The 24,641-nt window shown below is 41.1% G+C and overlaps 3 protein-coding genes and 1 non-coding gene across 6 annotated transcripts; 2 read left to right on the top strand and 2 right to left on the bottom strand.

Annotated features, from left to right (window-relative positions):
* The first annotated feature begins 6,849 nt into the window (after positions 1-6,849).
* LOC104421810 (elongation factor 1-alpha) lies at positions 6,850-16,581 on the top strand. Of its 3 annotated transcripts, none has more exons than XM_010033919.3 (3): positions 6,850-7,001; positions 8,029-8,511; positions 8,597-9,986. In XM_010033919.3, the coding sequence occupies exons 2-3, from the start codon at positions 8,050-8,052 to the stop codon at positions 9,482-9,484; spliced, it is 1,350 nt and encodes a 449-aa protein (XP_010032221.1). In that variant the 5' UTR covers positions 6,850-7,001; positions 8,029-8,049; the 3' UTR covers positions 9,485-9,986. The 3 variants fall into 3 exon arrangements, with proteins under 3 accessions (XP_010032221.1, XP_010032222.1, XP_010032223.1); XM_010033920.3 differs by having other exon boundaries at positions 6,919-7,006; XM_010033921.3 differs by lacking the exons at positions 6,850-7,001; positions 8,029-8,511; positions 8,597-9,986 and adding exons at positions 13,788-13,943; positions 14,709-15,190; positions 15,276-16,581.
* A 1,222-nt stretch (positions 16,582-17,803) lies between these two features.
* On the bottom strand, positions 17,804-20,433 carry LOC104421809. The gene is made up of 2 exons (XM_010033918.3): positions 20,270-20,433; positions 17,804-18,748 (listed from the first exon to the last, which is right to left on the bottom strand). Exons 1-2 carry the CDS (start codon positions 20,331-20,333, stop codon positions 18,093-18,095), a joined length of 720 nt encoding a protein of 239 aa, XP_010032220.1. The 5' UTR covers positions 20,334-20,433; the 3' UTR covers positions 17,804-18,092.
* A 517-nt stretch (positions 20,434-20,950) lies between these two features.
* On the bottom strand, positions 20,951-23,266 carry LOC104421808. The gene is made up of 2 exons (XM_010033917.3): positions 23,106-23,266; positions 20,951-21,857 (listed from the first exon to the last, which is right to left on the bottom strand). Exons 1-2 carry the CDS (start codon positions 23,182-23,184, stop codon positions 21,223-21,225), a joined length of 714 nt encoding a protein of 237 aa, XP_010032219.2. The 5' UTR covers positions 23,185-23,266; the 3' UTR covers positions 20,951-21,222.
* An 83-nt stretch (positions 23,267-23,349) lies between these two features.
* On the top strand, positions 23,350-23,421 carry TRNAP-AGG. Its single transcript has one exon. It is a non-coding gene; the product is annotated as a tRNA-Pro (tRNA).
* The last annotated feature ends 1,220 nt before the right edge of the window (positions 23,422-24,641 follow it).

The raw sequence follows: 24,641 nt of genomic DNA, 5'->3' as shown, positions 1-24,641 counted from the left end.
AACCGTTCACGCCAATGAATCCTATGGGGGAAGCCCTTTCATTTCCTGTACCTTGACCCGGTATTTCACGGGGATGAGGCATCGCGGGATCTAGGGTGGGATCCTTACCCTCTCCCCTTTCGGGGTTTAGGTTGTGGCAAAAAGCCCTGTGGGGAGGGGTTTTGGGAAAACCCTTCCCAAGAAACCGCATGAGCAGTTTAAGGACATACTCAGGTCCAAAGCACGCTAGCTTGAAATTGGCTGATATGGAGGGCCTTAAGGACACGTGTTGATGTATGAATAGTTCAGAGTAAAGGATGATATGGTCATTTTAGGATACTTAATATTTTTCTTTGAACTTTCTCCCTTTTTCCCTCTCAAAACTTCTCCATGCGCCGTCCAATGGAACGACCGAGAGAGTCGGTTTATATTGCCCGCCCTACACTCCAGTCTTCTCCAACCACGTACACTAAGATTTGCATTCGTTTCACGGAAAATGACTTCCGGGAAAATGTTTTCGGATTTTTCGGTGTTCGTTTCACGGAAAATTAACTACTTAAGGAAAATATTTTCCATCAATAGTAAAAACTACCTTCGAAGATAAGGAAAATATTTTCCACTTAGAAAAGTGGAAAACATTTTCCATAACTTCTTCTACCTTATATCTTTTCTTTCTTTCTTTCTTTCCTTTTCATCTTTCTTCCTTAGCTTGGCCGGTGGCCGGCCCGACAATGGCCGGAAGCCGCGATCGGCCGCCGTCGCGACCGGCTCGAGCTCGCCCCGGGCGACGAGGCTCCGCCTAGCCCGTCTGTGGAAGCCCGGCTCGCCCAAGCTCGGCGAGCTCGGGCCTCGCCAGTCCCGGGCAAGGCGGAGCCTCGCCGCTGGGGCGAACTCTGGCCTCGCCGGATCTGGCGGGCGAGGCGGGGCTCGGGCGGCGGAGCTCGGGCTCGCCTGGATTGAGAGCCGAGCTCCGCCGCAGATCCGGCGAGCTCGCGGCTCGCGAGCCCAACGAACCTCCGGCGAGCTCGAGGCTCGCAGTAGAGCCTCGAGCTCGCCGGATCAGCGGCCGGATCTTGGTCGGCCGCCGAGCGATCGGCCATCGTCGGGCGTGCGACGGCGGAGGAAGGAGGAAGGAGGAGGAAGAAGGAGGAGGAAGGAGGAAGGAGAAGGAAAAGAAAAGGAAAAGGAAAAAATAAAAAGAAAGAAAAAATAAATGAACGGTGGAAGATAATAAAAAATTGTATTTTTAAAAATCCAAATATTTTTGGTCAATTAAAAATATTAAAATTCAATTTTTTGATAATTTTTCTAAACAATTAAATTAGTTAACGAACGGTGGAAAATGTTTTCCACTCAAAATTTAAGTTTAGCCGAACACTTAGGAAAATATAGCCATTTTCTGGAAAATGACTTACAGGAAAATGTTTTCGAGAGATGGTCCATTTTAGTGAAATGAACACAGCCTAAGTTCTGTCTTTTTACTCTTTTTTTTTATTTGGTGTAATTATCATGAGATGAAATGTTGTTTTGTAATGTTCTGACACTGGCACTATCTGGTCCATCTGAGAGCATGACATAGATCTTCGACATTAAATCTTAACTCTTAGTTCATATAACCATAGCCCTTTAGAAAGTATAAGGTGTTCGCTTAATTGTAAGTTAAGATATGATGCAATACAGGTTGATATTAATTTTTCCTATGCTATCAAAGAACGTACGATCGAAATCAGCTCTTAATCGGCAAAGTCAAATCCAATGACATTAGCTTCCTCGATGAACTCAATAAAAAGATTAGATTGATTGAATTATTTCCAAGTCAAAATTGTTAGTGTGGTCCATTTAAAGTAAAACATCATTAGATTTTTCTATCACCACCTTTCCAAAAAAGATGGATCGCAATTGACTCAACAAAGAAAAAGATTGTGAAATTGTCCTTTCGTTGATTTTGAGTGGGAAATGAAAATGGCATGAAACTTAAAAAAAAAGGTTATAAAAATGTAGATCGAATTAGGCATCGACAGGATGATAGAAATGTAAATTCGCATGGGAACTAAACATAAAAAAAGGTGTGCCGCTATTGATTGTGTGAGTGTTAGTCACAAAGATTATCTAGTGGATTTTTATAACCCACTAACATCGATTATTACAAATGGTTATATTGAATCTATAAATAAATTTGCAAACCTATTTGCAATTACAAACACTGGACAAGATTGTAATGTTTATCTAAAAAACTATACAATTCTTGAGACTATTGGCATGATAGTTATGTGCTCGTGTTGATTCATTGTTTGTCTTTGATGTGTTTGCATGCTCCCATTGAGTTCATTAATTGTACTACCTCAACGCTTAAGCAAAATAATAGGATTATTGAGTATTGATGAGTTTGTCGATCAACTTCTCTTAAGCCTTGCGAAGGCTTTCATTGATAAATTTTGCACTGTGCTTTGTTGATTTTCTTCATCGTCTTGCTCACCGATGGCTTTCGTTCTGACCAAATGCTGCTCTTACCAGTCAATCTGACACTCGTCAATAACTAGAGAGTCGGCCACTTTTTAGTGCTCCACATTTGCACGACTCACTAATTCGGCTTCTTCCAAACTCGCCTATTCCACGCCATATGACTCAACTCTAACATCATTACTTTGACATAATCGGCTCTTTCAAGTACTTGAATATTCCTCAACTACTCTGGCCCATATATGGTTATAGTTTTATGCAAACATAGTCGATCTCAAAATTAGCTCGAAGTGTGAGCATGCTTGAACTCGATTTGTTGTAATTACTTGACGAGAGTTTAGCATGCTTCTTGGAATTATTAGGGGCATGAAGAGCACATTGAGGGGTCCATGGTATAAAATTAATAGTTCCCAAGACAGTAATGCTATCCAACGACACATGGTTATTTTCTTAAGACTTTCGAGAGGACTTCTTTTTAGTTTTTTAAAACCACTTATCTATATCATAAAACTCTTGAATTTCAGAAATTATGATTTACAGAGTGATGAATGGAGAATATATTTATAAAATCGTGCTTAATATATTGAGCTAACGCTCTAACTCTTAACTTTTGTCGGCACCGTGCTTCGAGGAAGAAGGAAAAGTATTCAGAAGGTCGTGGGAATAGTGTACATGGAAGAGATATTTTCGGAACGCTGATCTTATTTTGCTTCTTATAGAAGTTATCCTTGTACAGTCGGAGCCCAAGGGTAATCTCGTAATAAGACAAGCGTGCTAGGACAATAATAGGCATATCGGGATCACCAGAGATGAAAGGACCACGTGCATCCTGCAAAATGGTTTTTCTAGACAGAAGATAATTATGAAATGTGAAGATTTTTCTCAATACTAAAAGATAAAAAAAAGTCGGTCCATGTGGAGAATCCTCGGAGGCTCTCCGCCTGACACAGATAGCTTGCGGTCAAATTCGTCGTTCGAAAAGTAAATCCAAGAGCCAGAATAATCACTTAGGAGCGGCCGTCAAAGAAGCTTTGATTCCATCGCGAACAATTCCCTCCATCTCCCCCCCCTCCTTAAATCTTTTAGCAAAATCCTCCACCGAAGTCCGAAGTCATCCAATGGCAAGGGGAAGCATGGGTCACACTCAAAATCGACCTAATTTCTATTATTTTTATTATTTAAAAATACATAGTTGATGACGACACAAAATTTCTTCTTAAAATATATATTTATATGATAACGATAAGAAATTTCTCCCCCTCAACAAGCGATAACTAAATGTGGCAAGCGAATAGTGACCAACGGATAGCCAGGAACCAGTAGCTGCTGAAGATAGTGAGCGACTATCGACCAACATATGGTCCAGGACTGACAACGACTGATGGCTGCAAATAGCGATAGGTGAGCGGACAGTTAGTAGCGAGGACGAGTAATGGAAAGATTGTTTATTTCTCATTTCTATTTTAGAAAGAGAGTAGAATTTTTTTTTACTTTTTATTTATGTTCCAAATTTATTTCTAGATTGAAAATTTGCTCTAAAAATACAAAAATAAAATTACGTTATCGAACGGAGTTTTATTTCAAAATAATTTTTAAAAACAAAAAAAATAGTTTTGATCGAAATAAAATGATTTTGATGTACACGCTAAATTTTTCAGTTTTTTCCCTCTTAAAATTTCTGTATATTCCTGTCGTTTTCTTCTTCTTTTTTCTCATTAGATCTAATGATATTTTTCAATTTAAATAAAAATATCATTAGATCTTCTTTATCGCCCTGTCTTTCGAAAAAATGATGGATTGCAATTTGACTCGAGAAAGACAGATTGTGAGAAAACGTTCTTTGTTGATTTTGACAAGAAAGGAATATGGTACGAAATGCAAAGGAATTTTAAGTGTAGGTACTAGGAAAGAAAAGGTCACAAGAAATGTAAATAATATTGGAAATCAAAAGGTTGCCAGAAATGCAAATTTTGCAAGGGAACTAAAGATAAAAAGGCATGTCGTCTCCTCTCGGGTCGCCCTGGGTTTATGCCGCCAGCTGCCAGCTGTACGGCGATTCCTGAGTCACAAAAAAGAAAAGAAAAGGCATGCCGTCATTGATTGTGTGAGTGTTAATGACAAAGATTATATCATGGATTTTTATATCCCACTAACATCAGTTAGTACGTATGATTATGGATTTTGAATCTGTAAATAAATTTCTAAGCGTATATGCATTATAAACACCTGACAAGATTACAATGATTACCTAAAAAAATTTACAATTCTCCAGAATATTGACATAGTAGTCATGTGCTGATGTTGATTCATTGTCTGTCTTCGATTGATGTGTTCACATGCTTTCATTGAGTTCATTAATTTCACAACCTTAACGCTTGACCAAAATAATAGGATTATTTAGTGTTGATAACTTTATTGATCAACTTCTCTTAAACATCGGTGAAGTTAGACAATTTTCAGACTACGCATTGTTGATTTTCTTCCTTGTCGACAAGTCCGTAATTCACCTATCATCTTGTTCGCCGATGATTTTTTGTTTTGACCAAATTCTATTCTCATTGATTGAGTCCACCGGTTGTCAATAAATAACACGTCGGCTATTTTTCAGCATTCAACATTTGCACATAACTTACTAATTCAACTTCTTCCACCTCCCCTATTATAGTCCACATAGACCCGTTAAACGGGTGGGTCGGGTCGGGTTTGGGTCGGGTCATAAATGGTCCAACCCAAATCGACCCATTTAACCCGTTTATGACCCATTTATTACAGTGCAAAATTTTTAACCCATACCCGACCCGACCCGTACCCGATCCATACCCGACCCATTTAACGAAATCTAAAAAAGTTTATATATATATTTTTAAAATGATATTGCTAAAATGGTTTTATACAACACAAATTTAATTGATAATTTTTATAATTTTTAAAATAATTATTTTAAAAAATTTCGAATTTTAATTATTTTTATTTTTAAAAATTAAATTTTTATTTTTTAAAAATTTATTTTTTAATTATTTTTATTTTTAAGAATATAATATTTAATTTTCTTTTTCTTTTTTTTTTTTTTTTCTTCTTCTTCTTTGGTCAACCGCCGGCCACGACGGCCGGCGGCCGGCCACAAGCGAGCCTCAAGCTCGCCGGCTCGCCGACGCCGGTGAGCTCGAGGCTCGCCAGATCCGCGAGCTCGAGTCTCGCCAGATCCGGCGAGCTCGCTCGAGATCGGCGAGGCTCAGTCCGGCGAGCTCGAGCCTCGCTAGCATCGGGCGAGCTCGAGCTCGCCCCTCGCCGAATCTAGCGAAGCTCGAGCCTCGCCGGACGTCGGTGAGGCCTCCGCCTCGCCGGATCCGGCGAGCTCGAGCTCGCCCCTCGCCCAACGCCGGCGAGTTCGAGTCTCGCCGAGATCGGCGAGGCTCGCAGCCGGTCGCCAGGCCATCGGTGTCTTGGCGACCAGGAGGAAGAAGAAAGAAAAAAAATAAGAAGAAAAAAATAAAAAATAAAATAAAAAATAATTATAATTTCGGTTTTTATAAAAAAAAAATTGTAAAGTTAAAGAGAGGAGAGAGATGGTGGGATTTTGAGTGAAAATTAATAGGTTCATTTTTAATGGGTTGATAAATGGGTCATAAATGGGTCAACTCTCTAACCCATTTAAAATCCATATATCTTAGTCTTGACCCATTAAAACTCATTAAAACCCATTATGGGTGCTTTATGAAAGAAAGCAGAAAGCTTGACCCATTAATGACCCATTTAACCATAAATAGGTCTATAAATGGGTTATGCAACCCATTTAACACCCTAAGTCCACATGACTCAATTCCCACATTACATTGCTACTTTGACAAAATCGGCTCTTCTGGATATTTGAATGGTCCCCAACTACTCTCGCCAATTTATTGTTATAGTTTTCAACGAGCACAAATGATAAACGATCCTAACGTGGTACGCAAGGCAGATATCATATCTCCGTTCGATTATTGTGCAATTTCGGCCTACTTCGGAAAAAAGGGATAAATTTCGATTGGTTTGTACGTCGTATCCCCTTAGTCAATATATCTTTCTTAGTATCTTTTGGAAAGGATGGCGGTGGAAGAGCATCTCCACGTCGGAAAGATGCGCAAATTATTTCATTGACACATTATCGCGTCTCTTTTGCGATTTTTTTTTTCTGTTGCAAAAAAAGAAAAAAGAACAAAAAGAACAAAAAGACAAAAACCTCAAACCAAACGAAAAAAAAAAAGAATTCGTTTTCGAGAAGTTGTTCCTCCGCCAACTGTAATATTTTAATCGCCAGCAAAAAAGGTCGGGACATTTTCCCATCCTGGGAGCCTCCACTGCCTTGCTCCCCAAGCAAAGAGAAAACGCCCGAGGGCAATTTCGGAATTAGGCGCTCGAAGCGGGGGCAATTGCGGAATCGGAGCGTCGCGAGGGTGGGAAGCGGTATAAAAGCGAGCGCCCTCAGAACCCTACCGTGCCACCAGCGCATTCATTTCCCCGTCGTCTCTTTCGCTGGTTGATTCACTGGTTTTCGAGATTCTCGGCGGCCGAGATTTTCCGAGGTGAGGTCGTTTTTCGTCTTCTTCCTCCTCTGGTTGCTTCTTCTGCTCATGCTCTATGCGTTCCGTTCGACCGCGTGATGGATTGGCGTCGATGGTGTTCGTTTTGCTTCGCTTGAACTGGTGTGGCTGTGCTGACTCGACGTTGACTTTCCGAACGTGCTTTTTTTGTTTTGTTTTGTTTTTTTTTTTTTTTTTTTGGCTGGGATTCGTTCTGCGTCTGTCGTCTGATCGATCGTTGCCGGCGGAAGTTTCGTTTTCCCGATGGCGTAGCGCGAGTCGTGTGGAGTCGATGATCGTCGCCGGCTTCCGATTCTGGTTGATCGGTCCTGCTCGAGCTTCGCGAGTCTATCCGCGTCTGATTGCTGTGCGATTCGGAGGATTCGATGGCGTCGTTACGTTTTTTCTTTTCTTTTCTTTTCTTTTTAATTTCCTGATGAGGGAGTGTATTGCGTGGGCGCCGGGAATGATCGACGGGGTGTTTCGGGGGTGTGCGATGAATCGATTATAGCCCGAGCAGTGCGTGCTGATGGTCCGATGGTTGTTGTGCTGCAATCGGTTCTTGTTGAATGGGAATCGGCTTCCCAACCTGTGAACAGCCAGTTTGTTCAGATATGGTCTGTACTGCGTTTTGAATTTTCTTATTCGAAATATGCTTCGTTGCGCTGGTGATGGAGGTGACATCATGATAGTTTTCATTTCGTTGTCGATGACAGTCTGTGGATTTCATTAGCATAGCATCCCAGCCCGTTTACTCCCCATTTTATCGTTTGAATTCTAACGAAGGAGTCATGGAAAATAGGGAGTGCAGTGATTTTCAATTGACCATATGGATGTTGATATGTGAGGCTGAATTTGCTGTCTTACAAATACAATGCATTTTTCTTGTACAAATCTTGACAAATGGTGTATCTTCGCATTTATCTTGCATCCACTTTATTTCATTTTGTTGCTGTATTTCCTTTCCTCTCTCTTTACCCGTTGTCCAATTTCTCTCCAATCTGAGAATCGTTTTTCTTCCTTTTCGCAGCTTTAAGCCCCATATCTCGAAATGGGTAAGGAGAAGGTTCACATCAACATTGTGGTCATTGGCCATGTCGACTCTGGCAAGTCAACTACCACTGGCCACTTGATTTACAAGCTTGGAGGTATCGACAAGCGTGTGATTGAGAGATTCGAGAAGGAAGCTGCTGAGATGAACAAGAGATCGTTCAAGTACGCTTGGGTGCTTGACAAGCTCAAGGCCGAGCGCGAGCGTGGTATTACCATTGATATTGCCTTGTGGAAGTTCGAGACCACCAAGTACTACTGCACCGTCATTGATGCTCCTGGACATCGTGACTTTATTAAGAATATGATTACTGGAACCTCCCAGGCCGACTGTGCTGTCCTTATCATTGATTCCACCACTGGTGGTTTCGAAGCTGGTATTTCCAAGGATGGCCAGACCCGTGAACATGCTCTCCTTGCTTTCACCCTTGGTGTCAGGCAAATGATTTGCTGCTGTAACAAGGTAATATTTAATGTTCCACACTGCTGTTGATGGCTTCATCTGGGTGTGTTGATTGACGACCTAACTTTGGCATCTATTGTGACAGATGGATGCCACCACCCCCAAGTACTCCAAGGCTAGGTATGATGAAATTGTTAAGGAAGTCTCTTCTTACCTGAAGAAGGTGGGATATAACCCTGACAAGATTCCATTTGTCCCCATCTCCGGATTCGAGGGAGACAACATGATTGAGAGGTCTACCAACCTTGACTGGTACAAGGGTCCAACATTGCTCGAGGCCCTCGACCAGATTAATGAGCCCAAGAGACCATCTGACAAGCCCCTCCGTCTCCCACTTCAGGACGTGTACAAGATTGGTGGTATCGGAACTGTCCCTGTCGGCCGTGTTGAGACTGGTTTAATTAAGCCTGGGATGGTTGTCACTTTTGGTCCCTCTGGATTGACCACTGAAGTTAAGTCCGTGGAGATGCACCATGAGGCTCTCCAGGAGGCCCTTCCAGGTGACAACGTTGGGTTTAACGTGAAGAATGTTGCTGTCAAGGATCTCAAGCGTGGTTATGTTGCTTCCAACTCAAAGGACGATCCCGCCAAGGAAGCAGCCAACTTCACCTCCCAAGTTATCATCATGAACCACCCCGGACAAATCGGAAATGGTTATGCCCCTGTTCTTGACTGCCACACCTCCCACATTGCTGTCAAGTTTGCTGAGCTGGTGACCAAGATTGACAGGCGATCTGGTAAGGAGCTTGAGAAGGAACCCAAGTTCTTGAAGAATGGTGACTCTGGGATGGTGAAGATGATCCCCACCAAGCCCATGGTCGTTGAGACTTTCTCTGAGTATCCTCCCCTCGGTCGTTTTGCCGTGAGGGACATGCGTCAGACCGTCGCCGTCGGCGTCATCAAGAATGTGGAGAAGAAGGATCCTAGTGGTGCCAAGGTCACAAAGTCTGCTGCCAAGAAGGGTGGCAAGTGAATTGCGTGGTTCATTGTCGGCACTTCAACATTTGAGCATCGTCTCCTCAGGTGGAGTAATAAATCTTTGGCAGTTGTTGGCTATGTCCATGTTGGTCGGGTGGGCAAATGGTTTGCTGGTTGTGGCCTCGCGTTCCTATCCTCATCGAGTTGCTGGTTGCAGAACTGGGTGCTTGACAGGCGGTGGCGGCGCTTTTTTACTTCTATGAGTCTGTTTTGAGTCTTTCTTTTACTTGTATTCTGTGTCTTTCGGGGCCAAACAGGTGTGTTTCTGAGTCTGCTTTGTTTTCTGGATATTGGTATAGATATTCTGTTGAAGTGCCGTGCAGGAGAGTGGTGAGCTCCTGCGCTCTATTATATGGATTTGCATGCTTTTACTGATATTTAGTGTTTATTATGTGTGTGTCTGTGATTAGGGTCGTCAATGGGTCAGGTCGGGTTTTGGCGTTACCTGACCCGACCCAAAATGCATAATACCTGAAGCAATAATTCGGTCCGGTCCAGGTTGGGTTCTGGGTCTACATTTTTTTCCCCTCTTCTTTTTCCGCTCTCACCTCTTCTTTATCGCCCAACGAATTTCCTATTGAGTTCCTCTGCTAGTTTTAAGAGAACAGTTCGATTAAATTTTGAAGCATAGAACTATACATAACATGCCTAGGAACTGGATTTATTTGTTTATTATCTAAAGGGACAGTCAACAATTTATTAAAAAATCAAAAAACAAAAAAAATAGAAGAATCGTTCCAATTTTCCTTTCTAACGTTATGAAGCCATCCCTCATTCAGCTCTACCAAAGCATTCATAAAGAAGCTCCATCTGGAAAAGGTTAAGCTTATTTACTGACACAGTTCCATAGTAAAATGAGATAAAAAGGTCAAACAAGATGAGATTAAAATTCAGCTGTGAAAATGATCACTAGGTAACGTTTGAGCTCGAAGTTCAGCTCCCGCTTCCCTGATGTTTTCAAATCTTCTTTCAAGTTAGAAGTACATATACAGCAAACAAGATCCAACCCTTTTCTTATCATGAGCCCTTACTTCCACAAGTGACATTTGGCACTAGTCCCACAATTTAATCATTCTATTTCCATTCTCTGTAAATGTACCCTATTCAAAGTTGGGACATAATGACCCTTTTGAAGCGTTAGGATCACACTTTATTAAAAGGGAACAACAACATTGACAGCAAATGCACGCACTTTCGATAAAGTTCAGACAGTATAATAAGTTCTCATTCCAAAAGGCCCCAATGTGGAAGGTACGACTTCTCTAACCCTGTTTTGATTTGATTTTTTCGCAGAGGAAAAATCATCACCAAAGACTTATAAAAATTGAAGTAGCAAAGAAAAGAAAAGCAAGATTAGCAAACAGAGAGGAGAAAGAGAGGGGAAAGGAGTGATGGGCCAACAGCCATTCTCCCAGAAACCACATAAAAAAACAAACACGGAATGATCACTTGTGAAGAACACGCGGAGCTCCAAGCAAAGCATCTCGAGATTCAATGTCGCTCTTTCTTCACAAGCATTGGATAGAAAAAAAGAGCAAGCTCTAAGTTTTCCAGCGAAAGCCCGAAAATTAGGTCGAAGGGCGACGAGAAAACGAAAAACTAGAAAAAAAAAAAAAAAAAAAAAAGGAAAGAGAGGCCTGTGCTAGTAATAACGATTGTAAGGCAAGACGATGAACCGGCAAAGCTTGATTCCTGGGTTGCAAATTGGGGACGAAGATGGCTCAAAATAGGAGTGACGGGTGGTGATTTTACCGCGAAGCGAAACCTAGAAAGCAAGAGCAAAGAAGAGGGTGGTGGCAGAATCGACGCCGACAGTGGCAGCAGAGTCGACGCTGGCAGCAGCGGCGGAGTGTATGAGCGGAGAAGGCGTAGTAGCTGATGGTGGTGGAGTCGACAAGAGGAGAAGGCAAGAAGGAAGAGTCGCCCGGAACCAATGTGTTTGGCTTTGGGTGTGGATGTTTTGTATTTTGGTGAGATGAGAGAACGTGTTTGTTTCATTGTTTAAGGTCAATAAGGTGTTCACAGCCAAACAATGTTTCGAGCTTAACCCGACTCAAAACATGGTTGTTTGCTTGTTTTGTAATTGTTACCTAAATAATATTAAGACCTAAAATATCGTGTTCGGGTTGAGTTTTTGGACACTCCTACCTGTGACAGCCACCGCGAGCGTAGACTACTGGATTTGATATTTGGAAGCACGACGACCTTTTATTGCCAACTGGAAAGATAAAAACGAGGCACGAGTGGGACCAAAATGAGCAAGAAAGACGGTATATTTGGATGCCATGTTTGCCATTTGTCACCTTAGGTAGAGTGCTAGTGTAAATTCTCAATCAAAGAGCACGGGATACGTTTTGTTGAGAACTTGACACCATGAGCAGGCTTGGAAAAGGAGGACCGTAAAGGAAATCACCATATTGTAGATGTTCAAAATAAGTTAACGAATCAGAAAAAGAATACCCATTTAGCCGAATTTAATTAACGTAATCTTTACGTGGGACAACTAAAGTGGAATTTTTTTTTAACTTGTACTGATGTTTTAGCTTTAAAATGCAATCACCAGCCTAAAATATATCTTGATTCATTATTTGAAATCTCGAATGTAAATTTTAGTAGTATATCATAAATATCTCCGTTTGGCCTACTTTCTAATGCAGCACCCGTTTGGCAGGGTGTCGATGACTCAACTCTACGTACATAAAAAAAATATTAAAAAATGCCATATTGACTTTACAGCGTAGCACGTCATCAAATTGGGTGAGCAATCGTCGGATGGAATTAAAATTACATCAAATGGAAATTGTTTGTTGGTTGCACTTTGGGTCAATTTTTTTTTTGGACTTTGATGTAAGTAATTAAGTTAAGTAATGATTTCCATTCACTAGGAAGTCGAAGCCCACACAATCTTGAAAAAAAAAAAAAAAAGACATCAGTCCATGCAAACAATGAATTTAACTGAATTTAATGAAGAATACGAGAAACGTAAAAACTTGATAAGTTTATTAAACGATACGAATGAGATTTAGATTAATGTAAGTACAAGTATCTATAGAGAGTTATACAAATATATATATATATATATATATATATTTCAGATAGTATTATGAAAATACTTAAAATTAAATAGAAGAAAAATATCAAACTGATATTGCTCTCAATGGGATTCTACTTTTACTATCATAGAGATAATAAGCTAAGGTATAATTAAGTAGAACTATCGTAATATATATAATATCAATAAGATAAAAAAAGTAAATAGAAAGATAGCCACTTTTTTTGTTATTGAGGAAATGGATTGAAATGAAATAATATTACGAAATCAACAATAGTGATAGAAGGAATGATTTGACCTAGTTATGGAATATCGAGTGACTAAATCAGGCAAATCGAAAGTTTAAGAATTTAGGTTGCACATTTAGCTATATTTAAAGACCATATTGTATCTATCATGATAGTTTAGAGACTTGTGACTCTCTCTCTTGCGCATTCAAACAAAAGAAGAACAAAAAATTTAAGAATGACGTTGTGCACTCGGTCAAAGTTAAAGAACTATTAGTGTGATTTTTCCATTTTTAAGTAAACAAAACACGATGTGGGAGTGTGGGAGATTGGAAAAGTGATGGCTAAAATTTGGAAGAAAAATAGAAATATGATCATGATTGAAGATTTATAAAATAAATAATCATGGTACGGACTGAAACTTTTAAAAAATAGTAAATGTACTATGGTAGACAAAAACAAATTGAGAGTGTATATGGTAAGGGCAACGCTCTTTCCATTCCTTACATAACTAAATTCACCTAACTCTTCCAAAAATACAAAGTTGCATCTATCTTACATTAGTAGTCCCAAATTTATTTACTTTTTTTTTTTTTAGTTTTTATATCTACATAAGATTTACTTACCATAGTTAAGAATTTATATGTTTAATTTTAGTTAATTTTATATTTTCTATGTATATTAGAGGCACTATCTTTCTTTTATCCGATAATGCAATTTTCTTTGATACGCTAACAAACAAAACATGTGAAAAGCTTAATTATGGCAATATCATAAATAGAAAAAAATTAGAAAAAAAGAGAGGAAATGGGCCATTATTTAAATTGCAATCGAAAGATTGAGGGCAATTTTGTTCCTCTAGTGTAAATAAGGGTGTATTTAATAATTGAGGGATGGAAATAGCATGGCCACTCGGTAATTATCAAGGAAAGCAAGAATAAAAATGGAAAAAAAAAAAAAAAAAAAGCTTGAAGAGGCCAATGTCGAAATTATGAGCGCGAGATGAGGACACTCCTGGGAAACGAAAAATGGCATTAGCGAGGGGTGCTATATAAAGCCTCGTGTAAGGCTGCGTTCCTCACTCTCAAACCCTAATCCTGCCCTGCCCATCCCTTCTGCTGCTGCTGCTCGTCACCTCTCTCTCCCTCTCGCGGCCAGCTGCGAGATCTGCCGAGGTGACCCTTCAATCTCCTCTCGTTCTTGTTCTTGATCGCTGACCTTGTTGTTCGATCATCGGTTGTTCGTGCTTGCGTTGCTTGCTTGTTTTGTTTTGTTTGCTTTGTGTTTTCTGAGCTCGAGATTGTTCGGAACTCGGCTGGGTAGCTTTCTCCCTCGAGTCTGTTGAGGAGAATGGGTGGTGGATTTGCTGTCGTGGGTGGTTTTTAGCTTGGCCGTTTTGTGGCTGTCGCGGCGGAGTCTGGTATCTAAGATAAGGTTACGACTGGAGGAGCCTGGGAAGGCGGCGTTTTTGTATGATTGGTTCGATGGTCCTGGTCTGATTTGATCTCCTTCCACCGCACTCATGCGTGGGTGTGAGATTGGGTTTTTTTTTTTTTTTTAATATCTCATGATTTTAGCTTTTGTCCTTTTTCTTATGTTTGCTTTGAATCTTGAGAAGCCTGGATTGCGTGTTTCGGATGTGTGTTTCGAAAAAGTGGTCCGTTGTCTTACTCGACCGAGATTGGAACATGTCTCAAATTGGTTGTCTGACTGAATTTTATTAGAATTTTATGTATGATTTCTTGTGATTGGAATCTTATGTGAAATTTCTTGTTGGGAGACACGGTGTTAAAAATATGCTGCGATTGACAATGTGGAAATGTTAGATCGATGTTGTTATTAATATGAGTTTTCTTGTTCTCACAGTTACTTTTGCTTTTTCAAGATGCTTTAAATCCTTATCCTAACGTCTAATAATTTTCTCTTTTTTCATTGGACAGTTTAAGCCTCGTACATCAAAATGGGTAAGGAGAAGATTCACATCAGCATTGTGGTCATTGGCCATGTCGATTCTGGGAAGTCAACCACAACTGGCCACTTGATATACAAGCTCGGAGGAATTGACAAGCGTGTGATTGAGAGATTCGAGAAGGAAGCTGCTGAGATGAACAAGAGATCGTTCAAGTATGCTTGGGTGCTTGACAAGCTCAAGGCCGAGCGCGAGCGCGGTATTACCATTGATATTGCCTTGTGGAAGTTCGAGACCACCAAGTACTACTGCACTGTCATTGATGCTCCTGGACATCGTGACTTTATTAAGAATATGATTACTGGAACCTCCCAGGCCGACTGTGCTGTCCTTATCATTGATTCCACCACTGGTGGTTTCGAAGCTGGTATTTCCAAGGATGGCCAGACCCGTGAACATGCTCTCCTTGCTTTCACCCTTGGTGTCAGGCAAATGATTTGCTGCTGTAACAAGGTAATATTTAATGTTCCACACTGCTGTTGATGGCTTCATCTGGGTGTGTTGATTGACGACCTAACTTTGGCATCTATTGTGACAGATGGATGCCACCACCCCCAAGTACTCCAAGGCTAGGTATGATGAAATTGTTAAGGAAGTCTCTTCTTACCTGAAGAAGGTGGGATATAACCCTGACAAGATTCCATTTGTCCCCATCTCCGGATTCGAGGGAGACAACATGATTGAGAGGTCTACCAACCTTGACTGGTACAAGGGTCCAACATTGCTCGAGGCCCTCGACCAGATTAATGAGCCCAAGAGACCATCTGACAAGCCCCTCCGTCTCCCACTTCAGGACGTGTACAAGATTGGTGGTATCGGAACTGTCCCTGTCGGCCGTGTTGAGACTGGTGTCATTAAGCCTGGGATGGTTGTCACTTTTGGTCCCTCTGGGTTGACCACTGAAGTTAAGTCTGTGGAGATGCACCATGAGGCTCTCCAGGAGGCTCTTCCGGGGGACAACGTTGGGTTTAATGTGAAGAATGTTGCTGTCAAGGATCTCAAGCGTGGCTACGTTGCATCCAACTCGAAGGACGATCCCGCCAAGGAAGCAGCCAACTTTACCTCCCAAGTTATTATCATGAATCACCCTGGCCAGATTGGAAATGGATATGCCCCTGTTCTTGACTGTCACACCTCCCATATTGCTGTCAAGTTTTCTGAGCTGTTGACCAAGATCGACAGGCGATCAGGTAAGGAGCTTGAGAAGGAGCCCAAGTTCTTGAAGAACGGTGACTCTGGGATGGTGAAGATGATTCCCACCAAGCCCATGGTTGTCGAGACTTTCTCCGAGTATCCTCCACTTGGTCGTTTTGCTGTGAGGGACATGCGTCAGACCGTTGCTGTCGGTGTTATCAAGAATGTTGAGAAGAAGGATCCCAGTGGAGCTAAGGTCACAAAGTCTGCTGCGAAGAAGAAGTGAACCGTGCAGTCCAGCTCTGGCACTTCAATATTTGAAAGTCGTCTCTATAGTATTTGGAATAAAGCTTGGGCTATCGTTAGCATTTGCTCTCTTGGTCATCTAGGCATGTCATTTGCAGGTTGTGGCGCCATCTATCTGTCCTCATCTAGTGTCTGGTCCCAAAATTGGGTGCTCGATAGGCGGTGGCATGGTTTGGCCGTTTACTTAAGTCAGTTTTGAGTCTTTACGCTTTGTGGGGAATGTACTTTTAGAACTCTCTGTTTCGTTTCGTTTGGGATTGGTCTGTTATTTACATGTGATAGGCGGTCTCATATATCCTGTTTTACCATTCTTCTTTGTGAGTCATATCAAACTTTATTGTGGATGTAAACTTGACCGGTTGTTTGGCAAACCGGTACCCCTTTTTAGCTGTTGGGTTTTTGAAGTTGGCACTCTGGCTATGTTTGCTTTGCGGGGAGTAGGCATAACTAAGTTCAGGTCAGGGATTTGGAGAGGATAAATGCTAAGTGTGGATTGGTTTATAAAATTGAAACTACAACAGAATTGATGTGCAGTAACTATATCATTTCCGCAGGACGTGGCTTAATTGTTTAGATGCAGTGTTGTTTATATACATTTTTGCTTGTGAAAATTCATGTCTTCATTTAAGTACCTATTGAAAAACAGGTAAGTAGCGGATGAAGAGCTTGAAAGTAAAGGAAAAGCATTTCGTTGAACCTTTGATTTGACCCTTCAAAATCCATTTCTTTTCAATAGGTCTTTTAGAACTACGGGTGTCTAGCCTCCTTGCCATGCGTACGATGTACCGGGCCATACTCCTTGTGTAAATCTTCGGTGAGGGTTGGCGGCCTTTTGTCACATGCTTGAACCTCACCGTTAGGGCGGATGCTTCTATTTCCTTGTTTCTCCTGTCATTCTTCTTGAAAATATTTCTTTGATCGTTAATTCTTGAAGTTTGTAGCTGGTGGATTATGATGTCAATGCGAGGTATATTCAGGAAAGAGTAACATATGTTACTGTTTAGTTTACTCAGCAGAAGGAAAAAGAAAGAAGTTCCGAAATCCTGTGGAACGAAAAACTTTCCAAGGAGTAGATTGAACGTCGGCTTACAGTTCAAAATGGTAATGGTGTTTGTCCCAACCTAAATCAGAGCAGTCTTTGCCACAAGTGGAGGGAAATTGATCTGAAATTAATTGCTAAACCCTTCTAATGTCCACAAGTTCTAATTTACGTCTAGTTTCGGCCTTTGAGATGTCACAATAACTAATGAAACATCAATTTGCACATCCGCCGGCTTATGAAACTTCCCTTTTAGAACCAGAACCGTGCACTGGTCCCTTTATTATTCTTTTCGCCTAATTCCGACAAGGGGTCTCTTGATTCTTGCGATATGAGTCTGCAACATAAACTGAGTAACGAACAACCGGACTTCGAGGCTGAAATGCCCATTTTTCGCAAGACTAATGATGCGATCCCATTGTGACACCTGCGATGGCAACAAATTCCTGAACAATTCTGGAACAGCAGAACAGAGTAACTGCTCTCCTCTTCCTGAAGATTTGGTGAATTTCCTTTTTTTTGTTGCACTTGACATTGCGTGCAAAGTTTAGCAGACCCGATATGTGCATCCATGCGGCAGACATCCATTAAAGATAATTTTCATAAGCTTAAATTTCCTGAAGGTACTTGAGATTTACATCACAGTTCTCATCATCTTTATTTCATGCAGAGTGCAAACATGGCCAGTCAAAAGATAACAAAAAAATCCACTGTGATTTCACAAAGGCCGAAAATTCTCTAAAAATGCAGACAAGTGAAGAAAAAATTCACGGCATGATTCCAGGCAGCTGTCTGCTGAAGTTCATCTGAGGGGAAAAAATGATAGCAAAGCCTTGAACGAAAGATCCTCCAAAATTTCCCATTTGCCCGTTCAAATTACAAGTTCTTCAAAGCAGACTCATGAACTGGAGGTTTCCGTGGGGTCAGCCTGGCCAACAAAGCCTTGTTATGGCAGTGCTCTTTGTCAACAAAATAGAAATCGTCATTCGCCTTGAATGTCACAAAGGGCCTGTTAGTCTCTGGAGGTCTAATATCCGAGAACTTGATTGTCCTTGGAATATGTGTCGCTAACCATGACATCATCTCCACCTCGAAGCTATCAGAACCAGGCTGCCATTTCAGTCTGTGAACGTATGGGTTCACAAACCAGTGAAGAGCTAAAGTGGTTGAAGCGCTGAGGAATATTACAGAAGATGCCACAGCACCCTTCAAGATCACGTTCATGTCAGGTGATGTCATGAAGGTTATGACCGGTCCCAAGGATACAGAGAGGCAGCAGGTGGAGAGTGATAGGAGTTTCACTTTCTTAATAGTGGAAGAAATTGGACCATAGTAAACAATGCTGTTGTCTTTCTCATCTTCTCTGGGTTCAACCCCTCTTCGCGGTCCAATACTGATCTTGTTATCTTCTTCAGCAGCTGGGCTCTGAGACAGCCATCTCCTGCTACCAGCTGAAAATTTGGTGGCAGTATTGAAACTAGGTCTGGAACTCCATGTATGAGGCGATGCAAAAGATCTACACAATAGGTTCCCTGAAACACAGGAAGAACACAAAAATTTACATATTGGAATAACAAGAGAAACAAAACGCAAGCAAACTGGTTCATTTGTAGTGTAAGAATGATATTATGAGCAATTGACTAAAAATGGCCTTTCAATTTGATTATACCATCAACATAATATTATGTGAACATCCGTAGTTCTATCCTTCCATCATTTACAGTGATGACCAATCTTCTTGGCTGCATTGTCCAGAACTTCCATATGTTAGTTCTGTAACTTCGTCAAAGAGCAAAACTCGACTCCAAGCATTCACATGTGAATTTTACTTGCTTATGTTGGCAAAGTCACAGCATCACAATGAACATTGTGGTCCCACAAAGCAAGATAGAGAAATCGCCATTTTGCTCGGGTAGGCAATGGTCAAGCCATTTTTCTGTTTAAGTTGTCTTCTACGGAGAGGGAGGGGGTTGCTTGGGGTGCTCATACTTACAGGACAAATTCGTGGGACAGTTGATAAATTAGTTGATGTGGCTACAAAAAACTGAAAACAATACAAAAGACAGAACATTGTAGCAGAGAGCTAAGAGAACAAGCTTCTGAGTACCACAGGCATAAGAACAATGAACAACATTGAACTCAGACATTAATGCAATGGCACTGCAAATGCATTGAGATTGAAAATTACGATCAACATACTAACTCAACTCAATAACAAATGATCCTAAACATCACAAGAAAATGGATTCTTGTAATGCTTGGACTCCATCTCAGAAGCATTGAGTCGATGTATCGAAGTGACACAAAGCATGAAGTATCAATATCAGTAAAGAACAATAAAGCATTAGCAGCTTCGCTTACCCACATCGGGAATTAAAATGGATAGATTGCACCCAAAGCATCATTTTTTTTTTCCAGGATATTCGATATGAGCAAAAAAATGGACAACAGTTAATATAGCCATGGCAACTAGGTTCATAGCCAGCCCTCTTTGTACAATACAACACCTTCGCAAGATAGCAAAACAATCTCTCCTCTTACGTTCTAGACAAACAATCAGCTATATTTTTCCCCTTGTAAGGAGTAAGAGTAAAGTGATTAAATCCAAGAGTCTTCAAGACTAGGTGAAACCTCACACACAGACCACATCAATAATGATTGCCAAGTCAAGCAAGAAATGGGTGCTCATCACCCAATAGCGCAGCTAACGGAGTCATTCCGAAGAACATCTTCTACGACGTTGGGGGCAAAAACCTTAAAGAATCCCCCATCACGTTCGACCGAATCAAGAAACCGACAATCGAAGCGCAAGAGATGCTTAATCAAACCACCAAATCAAAGGGTCGTGCCGGTTTTCGAAGCCTACCCTCGACCATAAAGCTCCAATTTAACGCAAAACCCACATCCACACTGAGCAGCAGAATCTCTCCAGTGAACGCGCGCCACAAAGGGAGCAACTTTCTCTTGTGTCTTTCTTAGGTTATGGATCGGACGAACACAGCTTAACAACTAGAACAGAGAGAAGGGACGAGAGAGATAATCGAGAAGATAACCTGAGGAAAGATGGCGGTGCTTCGACTGAGCGCGGAGCAAGTGGAGGAGCGCTGACCTCGCCATTTCCGATGTGCAGCAGCACTCTCTGCTTCTCAGGTTTCGCAGATGGAGAGCGAGAGGGTTTTGGGGTTTGCGGAATGCCTTACGTACACAAACTGCGTCGTTTTGGGCTTTTGGTAAATTTTGTGTCCGTAACGTAGATCTTGAAACTGTCTGCTCTTCAGAACATTGAAAAGGTCTCTATTACTTGTTTGTTCTTGAAAGGCAAAATGGCTGCTTTCGATCAAATGAAAGTTGTGTAAACGGTTTCGATTTCAATTTCGATTTCGAGCAATAGGGGGTTGACGCCATTCTCATTTTCCCATAACTTAGGAATGATGATTGAAGTATGGTGAGCCAGGGACAAATGATAATCTAACTCCAACTCTGTTTGGAAGTTGGATTTCTTTTCCTGGTAGTCACACCGTTAGTTCAGGTCAGGACATTTCAAGAATCAGGACCAGGACCATGCAATGCTCTCCTAATAGCTGATTCTCTGCGGCGATTTGGAGAAATAGATGCGAAATCATCGCTGTGAACTATTATATAACAACAAGACGGAGAAGCGAATAGCCGTTTTTCCGCTGTGAACTATTATAAAACAACAAGACGGAGAAGCCAATAGCCATTTTTCCGGAGACTAACAGTGAAAGGATGATTTTGCTCGCGGGTACTTGACCATTTATGTAGCAATCGCCAATCTTTATTGTTTGGAAACATATCTGGTCAAAAGATAAAAAACAAAAGTCCCAGATATGATTTCACAAAGATCTAAAACGTATAGATGCATGAAAAGAAAGAAAGATCTCCTTTTAAAGTTCATCAGAAGGCAAAAATGTAAACTGTAGCCCTCAAGATCTCCCCCCAAAGCTCCCACCCGCTCGGTTCCAAGTACAAGTTCTTAAAAGCAGAATCAGGAACCGGAGGTTTCTGTCGGGGTCAGCCTGGCCAACAAAGCCTTATCGTGGCAGTGCTCTTCATCCACGTAATAGAATTTCCCATTTGCCTTGAATGTCACGACGGGCCTGTTAGTTTCTGGAGGCCTAATGTCCAAGAACTTGACTGTCCTTGGAACATAAGTCGCTAACCACGACATCATCTCTACCTCGAAAGTATCAGAACCTGGCTGCCACTTCATTTTATGAATGTATGGGCTTACGACCCAATGAAGAGCTGCAGTTGTTGAAGCACTGATGAGTAGGACGGAAGATGCCATCACACCCTTCAGGATCATGCTCATATTTGGTAATGTCATGAAGGTTATAACAGGTCCCAGCATTACGGAAAAGAAGCAGCTAGAGAGTGATAGGAGTTTCACTTTCCTAATGGTGGTTGAAACTGGACCATGGTAAACAACAATGTCAGCTTTCTCCTCTTGACCAGTTTGGCCCCCTGAACGTGGTGCGTCACCGATCTTGCTTTCTTCTTCAGCTGCTGTGCTCTGAGACAGCCATCTTCTGTGACCAGCTGAAAGCTGGGTGGCAGAGGTCAAACTGGGCCTACAGCTCCATGTTTGAGGTGATGCTAAAGATCTACACAACCGTTGGCCTGAGATGTGGGAAGAGCAAGAAAAATTTCGTAAGAACAGGATAAAGAGAACTCAAGCAAATTAAGTTGACTTGTAGAATAAGATTGGCATTTCTGAGTAATTGAGTCAAAACCACTTTTGAAATTACATCATCATTTCAACATCTACGGGCTCATCTACCCATTAATTCCAAAGACAATCAGCCTTCTCGGCCTCATTTTGCTGAACTTCCTACGTTACTTCAGCAAGCTTGCCAAAGAGCCAAAGCTTGACCCCAACCATTCAGGTGAGAATTTTACTTGCTTATGTTGGCAACCTTAAGAGCAATAAAGCAATGGCCAATTCGGTCATGTAGGCAACGGTCATGCCATCTCAAACTTCAATGATTCTCTTTTCTACTTAAGTTGTCTTCAAGCACAGATGAGCTCAAATGATCGAGCTTCTGAGATAGCCTAACATAAAAACCTTCTGAAGTGCATCCGTAAGAAGACAAACAGAACAGCGCAGGTACTTTAGACTGAGGTATCAACATTGACAGTCATGATTAATGCAATGGCCGCACTCGGTATAAAAACACGCTAAAAATCAAAGTGAATAGGTTTCAAGTAGCGCTTGGACTCCATTTCAGAAGCATTGAAAGACGTCCTACAAACAACCAACTATGAATTTACCAAGGAAACAAAAGATGGTGAAGTTTCAATCAAGTAAAAAACATCTACATCATCAGCAGCGAATTGGAATGAATCGATCACATCAACAGGCATCCTTTTCCTTGGAATTTGACACGAGATCAAAAACGACCACCAACACAGGGTCAACATGGCAACAGCCATTAGGATTCCAGCTCCCTATCTTTGAATTACGTTTTCACATGATAACAGAAGATTCTCTCCTTTCACTCTCTAGATTAACAATTGGTTGCACAATACGGATCCAGCTTCCGAATGAGAATCTGCGTCGCGGGCTACCCGAAACTCGAGCAATTCGTTACACTGCAGGTCCAAAAACGCAACTTGGCGACGCATCATCTCTAGACCCGCAAGCAAAGCGGTCTTCCAAAAGCTAAAGCGAGCGGGATCGGAAACACCCTCTCAAAAAAAATTGCTCCAGAAGCAACGCTAACTTCTTGTTGGGCAGTCAAAACGAAAACGACTACGCAGAATCTTCCTTTCCTTTTCTTTTCACGATTGAACACATTTCGACCATCAAGATACAGAGCAACAGAGGTCGAAGTTGGAGAGGGGGAGAGAGAGAGAGAGAGAAAAGACCCGTGTGGAAGTAGGCGGGGGAGAGACGATGGTGCTTCAACTGGGAGCGCAGCAGGTGGAGAAGGGCTGATCTCGCCATCTCCTTCTCTCCGCACTTCCCTCTCGCCTGGCCGACGAGACTTCTTTCCGAGGTTTTTGGTTCGCACTTCGCAGCTGATGAACAACAGACGCGGACAGGGTTTTAGTGCAGGGAGCATTAAAAATATATATATATATTATATTTTTTAAAGAAAAAAGCAACGAAGGGCATTTGGTCTAGTGGTATGATTCTCGCTTAGGGTGCGAGAGGTCCCGAGTTCAATTCTCGGAATGCCCCCGCTTCCCCTTTTCTAATTCGTTTTTTGACCAATTGATCTGCCGCTTGGTGCTTCTGTTTTCGAATTTTTTCGATTTCAATTAAGAAAATATCTCGAGAATTATTTTGTAAAGAAAAATAGTGAGTAAAACTACAAATCGACAATATTGTAGTGATTTGTATAGATTTAAATCCTTTTGTCATTTGAGATCTAAGTTGATGAGCTAATATAATGAAATGAAATATTTAGGCCGATAATGGTCTTGTCCGTCTTGCAATCTCTTAGTTGCATTAGACCCATGATTATGCTTTGTCAAGGTGAAAATGCAAAGTGTGTTTTTCTCTAAAAAGGTGGGGAATAAGTTCTAAAGTCAAGTCTAAGAATAATTAAAGTTGATTTTTAAGATGAAATTGTTTATCTGGAGATTTGACTGAGATCTATTTAAAAATGCGAGAGGGTTAGATACAAGCTTTTGGAAGCGGAAACCTTACTTATCCCTTCGTAAGGTCTAAAACTGAAATAAGAGGCCTAAAGCAGAAGCTTTTTTGAGGTTGAACCAAAATGATTCCTCTTTCCTATTAATGAGTGGGAAAAATGAACAAGAAGTTCTGATTTTTTTGTACATAATGTACTAAAGTACTAAATCTTTTAGCTGGGTCACTTAAATTTTAAACTTTTTTTACTTTTTGTAAAAGTGCAATTCTATACTTTCGAGGGATTGTACTTAAAGTTGCCTATGTGACACTCAAAAGCTATATAGTTGGTATGTTTAAATTTCACCATCCATTACAAGTTTTAGAAATTAATAGATTGATTTCATTCCACAAATAGGGCTTAGCACCTGGGGTGCAATTTTTCCATCAATGGAAGAAAGGCGAATTGAGAAAAATACTAAAGGATACATGACTTGGGAGAAAAGAGAGAGTATGTATCTAGTCTATATATATATATATATATATATATATATATGTTATATCTGTGATGTGGTCTTCAAATGGGATTTATGCAATCAAGTTCTTGAAATATTTGTGAAACTTTTCCACTTGCATCGTTATCTCAAAATACAAACATGTGACTGTTAAAAAATAGAAAAAAAAATATATATATAGAGAAGAAAAACATAATAAAATTTGTCCTCTATCGAGCCCCGACGGTCAACTCCAACACCGGCGAAATCGCCTCAACAGGAGTCATCACTTCCATCTTCGCTCCGGTAAGAAATCTTCTTCTTTCGAATTCT

The sequence above is a fragment of the Eucalyptus grandis genome, chromosome 10 (genome assembly GCF_016545825.1).
Source record: "Eucalyptus grandis isolate ANBG69807.140 chromosome 10, ASM1654582v1, whole genome shotgun sequence".
Lineage (NCBI taxonomy): Eukaryota > Viridiplantae > Streptophyta > Magnoliopsida > Myrtales > Myrtaceae > Eucalyptus > Eucalyptus grandis.
The sequence above is the reverse complement of the archived record's forward strand: the minus strand, read 5'-3'. Positions and strand labels throughout refer to the sequence as shown.

Bases quoted from the DNA above. Each gene is read 5' to 3' on its own strand.
- LOC104421810 (XM_010033919.3), top strand. From the start codon at position 8,050: ATGGGTAAGGAGAAGGTTCACATCAACATTGTGGTCATTGGCCATGTC. The intron at 8,512-8,596 runs GTAATATTTAAT...CTATTGTGACAG, and splicing joins TGATTTGCTGCTGTAACAAG to ATGGATGCCACCACCCCCAA.
- LOC104421809 (XM_010033918.3), bottom strand. From the start codon at position 20,333: ATGGCGAGGTCAGCGCTCCTCCACTTGCTCCGCGCTCAGTCGAAGCAC. The intron at 18,749-20,269 runs GTTATCTTCTCG...CCTGTGTTTCAG, and splicing joins GCACCGCCATCTTTCCTCAG to GGAACCTATTGTGTAGATCT.
- LOC104421808 (XM_010033917.3), bottom strand. From the start codon at position 23,184: ATGGCGAGATCAGCCCTTCTCCACCTGCTGCGCTCCCAGTTGAAGCAC. The intron at 21,858-23,105 runs GTCTTTTCTCTC...CCCACATCTCAG, and splicing joins CCCCGCCTACTTCCACACGG to GCCAACGGTTGTGTAGATCT.